Here is an 8,955-nt window from a genome sequence, read left to right as displayed (position 1 = left end):
TGAATCTTTGTTCTCAGTGATGAATTTTGTGAAGTCTCGTAATAGGAGTAGCCTGACGGATGAAAGTAGTAGCTCGTGCATATCTCTGAAGGTCACGATATATAAACCTGATGTAAAATCTCTGTCATCAGTGCTGCAGCAGCAAAAGTCCCACTGATAATATCAAACGGAGTCATAAAGTTTTCTGTCGGACTATCAGTGTACATGTATACATTAAAAAATAAATGTATTCTTCATCATCATATACTGTGTTTTTGTCCCTCGAATGAATTTTATTATTTCTTCAAGGCTCTTCACATACGTACACCTTAAGAGATATCAAGTAGGCGTAATATGTTCTCAAAAAATTAGGGTTGGCACGCAGAAGAATTTTGAGTCAGAGATTTTGCTGGTTTAGGCACGCACTCACAAAAAGGTTGCCCACCCCTGACCTAGAGTGTGGGTGAAGTGAGAGAGAGAGCAGGCAGGCCCTCAGCCCTCGGCACCAATACCACTGGGCTGGGGGCAGGCCTCTGCACCTAGGTTCCACCCTGGCAAAGTGAAGAGCAGCGCTGGCCCGTGGTTTCCTCCTCTGGCTGGTTGGACAGAATAATCCTCAAGTCCATTTCCAGCCCTGACATTACATTCCCCGTCCCTGCACCCACTCTGGAGGGCAGAGGACTGCAATGGCTGCTGCCCCCACAGGAATTCCAAAGACAGGATGGCTTGTCCTGTTTTCTACAGCTGTGGTCTCCTCACATGTTTCAGTACCAACAAAGCCATTTATCTTATCATCATATATCTTATCGTGGCTTGTGAAGGAAGGTGGTAAAGGAAAGCATGCCTATAAAATGTGGGGGTTTACTCCTAAATGGTTATCGTTTTCAACCCTGCTCATAAGTGGGAATTGAGCTGATGTGACCGTCCCCCCTGCTGGCAGCCTCTCCTCCCTCAAGTCTGTGTGTTCCCCATAACGCACTGGTTCCTCTGCATCCAGAGAGAATGTGCATGTGTTAGGTGTTCCCAAATCGGAATAAAACCGCTGAATTGGAGCGATGGAAGCCAGGGAACCACATTGGTGTTTGTAACCTCTGGTGCCACGGACTCCAAACTATGGACCTACTTTGTTTCAGCCGCTGAGTGCGTCTAAATCCCCAGGTGCAGGAAGAACGGTTCCCCTGTGGGCAGGTGCTTCTCAGTTCTCAAAGTAGGGTGGGATGTTAACGTTGGACCTGGGATGTCAGCATAGTTGGTGGGAACAAAATAAGGCAGCCAAGAGGCTGTCTGGAATGATGAGTTGTCTGCGTTATCTGGAGATCAAGTGTCCTATCTCCCCACCTACCTCCCCACCTCCACCACAGCCTATGGTGCAAATGCTGGACCCCTGCACGCAGCCCTGCCGCCAGGCAGGAAAAGCTGGGCCTCCGGGCATCCTAGGCACAGACTGGGGCCTCCCGTGCGCGGTGGCCTGATGGAGCCCCCTGGAGCTCAGGAAGGAAAGCGAGCCAGGGCTTGGGGAAGACCAGGGTCCCGGACAAAGGGCGTCCGAGTGGAAACGTGCCCAGGCTGGAGACAGCGGCGCGCTCGGGGTGCAGGCTGGTGGTTCACTGAAGCCAGCGCCCTCCTTTCCCTTCTCCTGGGGGCTGGAGACCTGACCCTACCGCCCTAATTCCCCAGGGGGCACTCTCACCCCACCCCAGGGCGCTCCCCACTCCCTGGGCGGACGCTGCCCTCCGCTGCCTCACTTCGGATTCCGGGCAGCGGCTGCGCCTGCAGAGCGGGAACCCCGAGCCCGCTCTCCGAAGCAGGTGGTGCCGCCCCCCGCTTCGGCTGTGGCCCCGCGGGGCAGTCGCCGGCCGGGGTTGCGGGGGCAGGGAGTTCCGGGAGCCCAGAGCTATTTTTATAAGATGCGTCAGCGGGCCTGGAGGCAGAGACAGCTCCCGGGCCCATTGTCTGGGCGCGGCACGGGAGGGGGACCCGAGGGCGATTCCCAACGCTCCTAAGGGCGCGAAAACGGCCCGGGGGCGGAGAAGCCTACCCCGACCCGGGGCCGCGGCGGGGGCGGGGCCGCAGGGGGCGGGGCCGCGAGGGGCGGAGCCGGGCGCCTCCCGCCGCTGCAGGCTGGCGGCGGCGGCGGTTGCGGCGGCAGCGGCAGCGGTAGCGCGGGGACTGCGGGGACAGAGGCGGCAGCGACGCCCGGGGAAGCCCGCGCCCCCGCCTGCGCCTCCGAGGCGCGCCCCGGGAGCGGGAGCGGGAGCGGCCCGCAGCGCCGCCCAGGGCAGAGGCGATTGCCGGAGCCCCGAGAGCCAGCCGCGGAGAGCCGGGCGGCGACCGAGCGTGGGGGTGCGGCCCGAGGAAGACACAGAGCGAGCCGGGGCCGAAGGAGGGCTTCGGGCGCGAGCATCCCGCGTCGCAGCGGCAGAGGCGGCTTTGCAGGAGACAAAAGCCCTCCAGGGAGACGCGATGCTGGGCTGGCGCGGGCTTGGGGGCCGCGGCGTCTGAGCGCGCCGAGCCCTGCGCCCCGGAGGCCAGGCAGGTCGCGGCGAAGGGCGGCGGGCGGAGCTCAGGTGCCTCCGGCCGCGGCGGGCCCTTAACCGCTCGGGGGGCGGCGCCCTCCCGCCGCAGCCGCAGTGGCCGGCGCCGCAGCGAGGAGCCATGGGCAACATCTCCTCCAACATCTCGGCCTTCCAGTCCCTGCACATCGTCATGCTGGGCTTGGACTCGGCCGGCAAGACCACGGTGCTCTACCGGCTCAAGTTCAACGAGTTCGTGAACACGGTGCCCACCATCGGCTTCAACACGGAGAAGATCAAGCTGAGCAACGGCACCGCCAAGGGCATCAGCTGCCACTTCTGGGACGTGGGCGGCCAGGAGAAGCTGCGGCCGCTGTGGAAATCCTACAGCCGCTGCACGGACGGCATCATCTACGTGGTGGACTCGGTGGACGTGGACCGGCTGGAGGAGGCCAAAACGGAGCTGCACAAGGTGACCAAGTTCGCCGAGAACCAGGGCACGCCGCTGCTGGTCATCGCCAACAAGCAGGACCTGCCCAAGTCGCTGCCGGTGGCCGAGATCGAGAAGCAGCTGGCGCTGCACGAGCTCATCCCGGCCACCACCTACCACGTCCAGCCGGCGTGCGCCATCATCGGCGAGGGCCTCACCGAGGGCATGGACAAGCTCTATGAGATGATCCTGAAACGCAGGAAGTCCCTCAAGCAGAAGAAGAAGCGGTAATGTGCCCGGCCGCGCTCGGGAGCGAGGGGGGAGTGAGCGAGTGAGCCAGGCAGGAATGAATGGATGTGCGAGAACCCGCGTCCGCGAACAAAGACAGCGAACCAAAGCGATGCTTCGAATTTTTAACATGGAATCTCTGCACCCGGATGCAGGATTATTGACTTAACCTGGGTGTATAGGCTGACTTGCCAGCCTGCCCTTCACCTGCTCCCACCCCCAGCTCAGGGGACCTTTTGTCTGAATGCCTGAGCTCCCTGATGGGGTGGGAGGCCGCCCTGGGGAGTGGACGTGCCTGGGCTGCCGGCTGCCCTCCTGGCCCCTGGGGAAGGCTCAGATATCAGAAACAAAAGCGATTCCTTCCTACTCCAGCAGGGCCAGAAGTTCAGGCTGCCCCGCCCTCACCTGTGAGTTACCTGAGGTATGCAACTCCCAGAACCCTGGGTGTCCCCGGGTGGGGGGCATGTTGGCAGTGGGAGGTGCTGGGGGAACCATCACTCCTTGCATCCATGGGCGGTGGAAGCTGGATAATTTTTTGTCACAGGGCAGGACCCTGTTGAAATTTCACTTGTCCTGCTCTGGGCCCAAAGGAGATGGTGGTTTAGGCTATCAGAGGACTGCCTGGAACAATACACAGCCCCAGGGCATGGGGTGCTGCACCAACCTTGGCTGAGGGAACGGCCCCGAAGATGCCCCTCTCCTGGTGATTTGTGGTGGCTACCGAACCAGTTTTGCTGAGAACCGCTTTTCACCTGGAATCAGACGTCATCCAGATGGTTTGGACCTGTCCATGTGTAGGTCATTATCACACAAAGAGACCAATAAAAACATAAAATACAGTGAAACCTGTTGGAGGTGGTGGCAAATGATGCATTTACTGTTTGCAGGATAGCTAAAGGTGTTTAAAGGGTAAGGCTCTGGATATAAATGCTGGATGGATGTGTGTGTGGACACAGGGACCTCCCTCTGTACTATGTCATTGATATAAATATCTAGACCCATATGTGTGGAATCTTAAGTTCTCTTAGCCTACTGATTGGTTTGTGTGAGCACACCAGCTCACCAGCTGCAGATTGTGTGCTGAATTGCAAGATGGTTTTTTGCAAGGAATGTCTCATACTAACCGCCTGATGATGGGTTTTGGTTTTCAGACATGTTAAAAAAAAAAAAACTTATACAAATGAATGTTCACCTTAGAAATATTCACCGTAGGAAAAAAAGACTTTGCTCTGCCCTTTTATATCCCTTTACGCTGCAAGTGGCGAGATGTTCAAATTTCTAATTGGGTTCATTGAGGTCTATCTTGTTTAGGAATTTTATTAAAAATGTGTCATTAGAGTATTTCATGTCATGCACCACAAAATAAAACCCCACCTTGTTGTAAAAGCTGACCTTGCTGCATGGATTTAAAAGCGAAGGAAAAGTACCAGGATGAGGCTCTTCCTAATTCATCTTTGTGGGAACTGGCCTGCGTAGCAAATGCGAACCACAGTGGGTGCTTGAGATAAAAAGCAAGCGTGTGACGTCACGGTCACCTGTGCCCCGGCACTTGACAGTGTAGTTGAAAGAAGCTTTGGAAAATAAAGTAAAAGAATAGATATTTTTAATAAGGTAATTTAAAGAAATTTTTTTATAATCAGGACTGAGTCTTGGTTAGCAAAATCTGTTATTTTACCCTGAGACACGGTATCGGAAGGGAAACTTAAGCTTACTGTTCGATTTTTATTTCCTCTTTGAATCCATGTTCACAGGTAGAATTATGTGTTCCCCCCACCGTTATAAGTTAATTTGCGAAGGAAGCCTATTGAAATGGGGCATGATCGTGCTCGAACACGTGAGTTAGTCAAATGATACAGTCATGCCTGTTGTCCATTGCACTCAGAAAGTTCATTTACGAACCAGAGAAGGAATTCCTGACTTTCTGCTTGAAACCCAGTTCTTAGATGTGATATTTTGACAGAAGGAACCTAGCAGGCCCACTTCTTTCCTCCTTTGTTGGTGTATCTGGTACCCCTCCAATGTGGTCTTTTTGTAGAAACTCAGTAGAGAAAATATAGCTAAGCAGTGTTGAAAAGCCTGCAAGATTTCAGTTTACATATCAACAGCATATTCACTGATTTCTAAATGGGCTGGTCCCATCATTGAAGACTCTGTATAGAATTATTAAAAAAAAAAAATCCATCTTCTTTATTTTCTTCACATGCAACAATTTCTTAAGCACTTTGACATTTTGGTAGTTCCACACTATTGAGAGAATAATATATTTATTTTGTGACATTGCAGATGCCAAATACTGTAACCTTCTCATGCTCACCATTCTTAGGCTCCAGATCACTGTTCAAATCCTGCCATGCTTTACAGATGATGCGAAGTGATTTTTGTTTTCTTGCACTATCAACACTTCAAGGGTGCAGTCAGCTGTTAGTAATTGTGTAGTAAAGTAAAACCCTGTGGTGTCTCAACTAATAGTTAAGAGTCTCCGTTGATTTCTATAATGTTTGACCTAATAATAGCCCATTTCACCTCTGAACAAACATATCACCTTGGAGGCATCAGCCCAGAGGTCCCCTCCGACCTAGCGGTCAGTGATTTAGGATGCCTCCTGCCCTTGGGAGAATGAGTGGGTGCCACATGGAGGAAGTGGGCCTCCCCACAGGAACTTTTGAAGCGTTTTCTCACAGATATAGGGAGGCCAGCTTTGTTTCAGAACAATTCTCTTCCCCCATTCTCTGTCATGGTGTTGGGACTGTGTCTCCTGGCTGTTTTCATTTCTACTGCTACAATTCTGTCTTGATCCATCCTTCCTCTTCTGTCCCCGCTCCCTTTTATATGCCTATATGATGCTGTGAACAGAAATAAATTATTTATACAAGCAAAAGTTTGGGGAAGTCTGTGGATGATTTCTGCTGTCTATACTCTAGGCCTCCTTGGCTGACGGGAGGGACGGGTCTGGAGGTGGTTGGTTCTGGGGCTGAATCTATCGTCTCTGCTTGTTTGGTTTGAGTGTCTGTTCCACCCTTAGAGGTGGATTTAGAGGTGCCTGTCAGTGATCCTCACAAATCCTTTAGGAAAATGGCCTCAATGCCTAGCCCATCCCTGGTCTCCCAGTTATTGTAAATGTCCTGGTGGTTAATTATTTCAAAAATACCTGGTTATGGAAAATTAGGAATACCAATGTGCTAACGTAACACTGTTAGTCATTATAAAGCTGCTCAGGGAGCTGCCTCCCTGCAGATAACCGGGTTGACTTCCACTCTTGAACCCTTAGATTCAGTGGTTCTCAACCTTCTGGTCCTTTAAATACAGTTCCTCATGTTGTGACCCAACCATAAAATTATTTTCGTTGCTACTTCATAACTGTAATGTTGCTACTGTTATGAATTGTAATGTACATATCTGATATGCAGGATGGTCTTAGGCGACCCCTGTGAAAGGGTCGTTCGACTGCCAAAGGGGTCGCGACCCACAGGTTGAGAACCGCTGCCTTAGAAGAACCTGAGTACTCCTAAATGGCAGGTGCACTAAGACCAGCATGATCAACCCATGCCCTTGGGAAAGGGCCACTTTCTAAAGAGAGCGAGATTGGGTGAGAAGCAGTAGGACCTCTGAAGATTCAATGTGTAGCTGGTGGAGGTGGGTATCAGGCCACAAAACTAAGTAATGGTTGTGTCTTCCCTCTGGAGCTAAAAAGATCTAGCCTCAAATTCTGACTGGTGATTTTGCTGAAGTCTTGAGCTCAGTTTCCCCTTCTGTAAAATGGAATTGTGAGGATTGTTGGGAGGATGGGACAATAATGAATGTGAAGTGATGATCAAGTACCTGGCGCAGAGCAGGTACTTGCTAAGTAGCTTTGGTTGTTACGGGCTGCTAACGATATGTAGAATGCATGATAACTGTACTACAGGCCTTTCAATGAGGTCACTGCAATTTTTCTTTATTCATACCTGTTTGGTGTCCTCATCCTGCTAAACCCTGAGCTGCTGACTCCAGGTCCAGGCCAGAGTGGAGTCAAACAAGCAGCTCTAGAATCTGATCATCCTGGGCGAGGTCTTCTCATCTGCAGCTGTGAGGGGCCGAATTAGATGCTCAACTGAGGCCTGAAGACTAGTGAATCCCTCAGTCCTCTGACAGCCCATCTCTCTAGGCTGTGAGCCTCTCCACCATAAGGAGTATGTCTTTGATAGCTGGTGCCTAGCATAAAATTGAGCATATAGTATGTGCTCAGTAAATACTTCAATGACTTAATTCATGTCAATTTGTTTGGGTTGTAAACTTTCATAGTATGTACTCAGTAAATACTGCAATGACTTAATTCATGTCAATTTGTTTGGGTTGTAAACTTTAATGGAAATGGACGTTCTATAAATGATTATTTGCAATTCAATATTTTGATTAAGATGAAAATACAAAATCATATTATTTTTTGAGATCACTGTTGTGAGATGAGCCATTGCAATGGCTCTCTAGGACGTGGAAATGTCCACACATTAGTAAAACATTGAGGAGCTTAGTGATTTTCCTTATAACATGAGCAAGGCTTGACTACATCATCCACATATATCACTATAGAAGCAAATGTTTAAGAGCCTGATGACATCAAAAGGGGACAGATGCCATTTGTAAGAACTGAAACCTGAAAAATGCTTGAAAAGCCATTTATAAAAACCACCAGAACTACTTATGAGTAAAAATACTAGAACTCAACAGAAGCAAAAACTGAAACCTTTGTTTTTTGGTGCAACCTTAATGTAACCTTGGTTTAACAAATCAGTCCTTGAGGGGCCAGGTGGCGCTTGGTATTGGATGATACTGTTCATTTTGTTAAGGCAAGTAACCCCAAATGGCCCATCCCTCTGACCTCTAACAATCGAGGAGGATAATTGCAGTCGTAAGCAATTGTCACATTTTCCCCAATCTGAACTTCCCCTCTAAGGTTAGCTCTTCTTCATGTGTAAGTTTCTGTGCATTCACATTTGTCTCCAGAGCTTGTGCTCTTGGAACAATCCTGTTACCAACATCATAGACTGTTCTGATGTCACGTTCATGTGGCACCATGGAAGGACAAATGATGTGCCAAGAGCAGAAGATAACAGGCCTGGCATGGTGAAGAGTGAGGCGAGAACTCGGCCCAGATCTTGACCCTCCCTGATGTCACAGCTCTCGCCTGTCCACCTAACCTCTCCCTTTCCTCCTCTGCATCCACACGCGTGCCTGATGTCCACAGTTTGGCATTTGCCCGCCAGAAACCAAATTCTCCATCTCAGTCACTCTCAAGGTACCTCTGTCTTGAAATAGATGCTTCATCCATGTTCACTTATCCTTAAAACAGCTTCTCCTTCTGGCACTCCCCGGCTCAGCTGACACTTGTTTCATGTAGAACTTTCCCAGATGCTGGAGCACTTCATGCCTGTGTTTTGCATGACCTCTGATGGGGAACGGGCTGCTTTAGTTTCTGAGAGGAAATTGCACAGAGGGTTTCTGAGAGGGTGACATCTGTGTCTCCACCCACATGAGAAGTGAGAAAGGAAGAGCTCTGCGGTTCCACTCCTAAGTCTTCAGAGCATGAGCTGGCTTTCTTAGAAGGGAAGGACCTGATGGGCCACTCTGGGCCTTACCTCCTGCTAATGACTGTCACGGTGAGTGTGTTCTCAGGGTGTGACAGTCCTGCATGAAAGAAATACCAGTGTTCAACGTTAAAGCATGGGTTCAGTAGGACAAGCATCTCTTTGCCTGTACTAATTAAAA

The 8,955-nt window shown here is 50.7% G+C and overlaps 1 protein-coding gene across 1 annotated transcript; it reads left to right on the top strand.

The window, feature by feature from the left end:
- Positions 1 to 2,094: 2,094 nt before the first annotated feature.
- Positions 2,095 to 6,088, top strand: ARL4C (ADP ribosylation factor like GTPase 4C). The gene is made up of 2 exons (XM_036319908.1): positions 2,095 to 3,631; positions 3,801 to 6,088. The coding sequence occupies exon 1, from the start codon at positions 2,635 to 2,637 to the stop codon at positions 3,211 to 3,213; it is 579 nt and encodes a 192-aa protein (XP_036175801.1). The 5' UTR covers positions 2,095 to 2,634; the 3' UTR covers positions 3,214 to 3,631; positions 3,801 to 6,088.
- Positions 6,089 to 8,955: the final 2,867 nt, after the last annotated feature.

The sequence above is a fragment of the Myotis myotis genome, unplaced genomic scaffold, assembly GCF_014108235.1.
Source record: "Myotis myotis isolate mMyoMyo1 unplaced genomic scaffold, mMyoMyo1.p scaffold_m19_p_8, whole genome shotgun sequence".
NCBI lineage: Eukaryota > Metazoa > Chordata > Mammalia > Chiroptera > Vespertilionidae > Myotis > Myotis myotis.
Note: the sequence above shows the minus strand (reverse complement) of the source record. Positions and strands in the feature narration are given on the sequence as shown.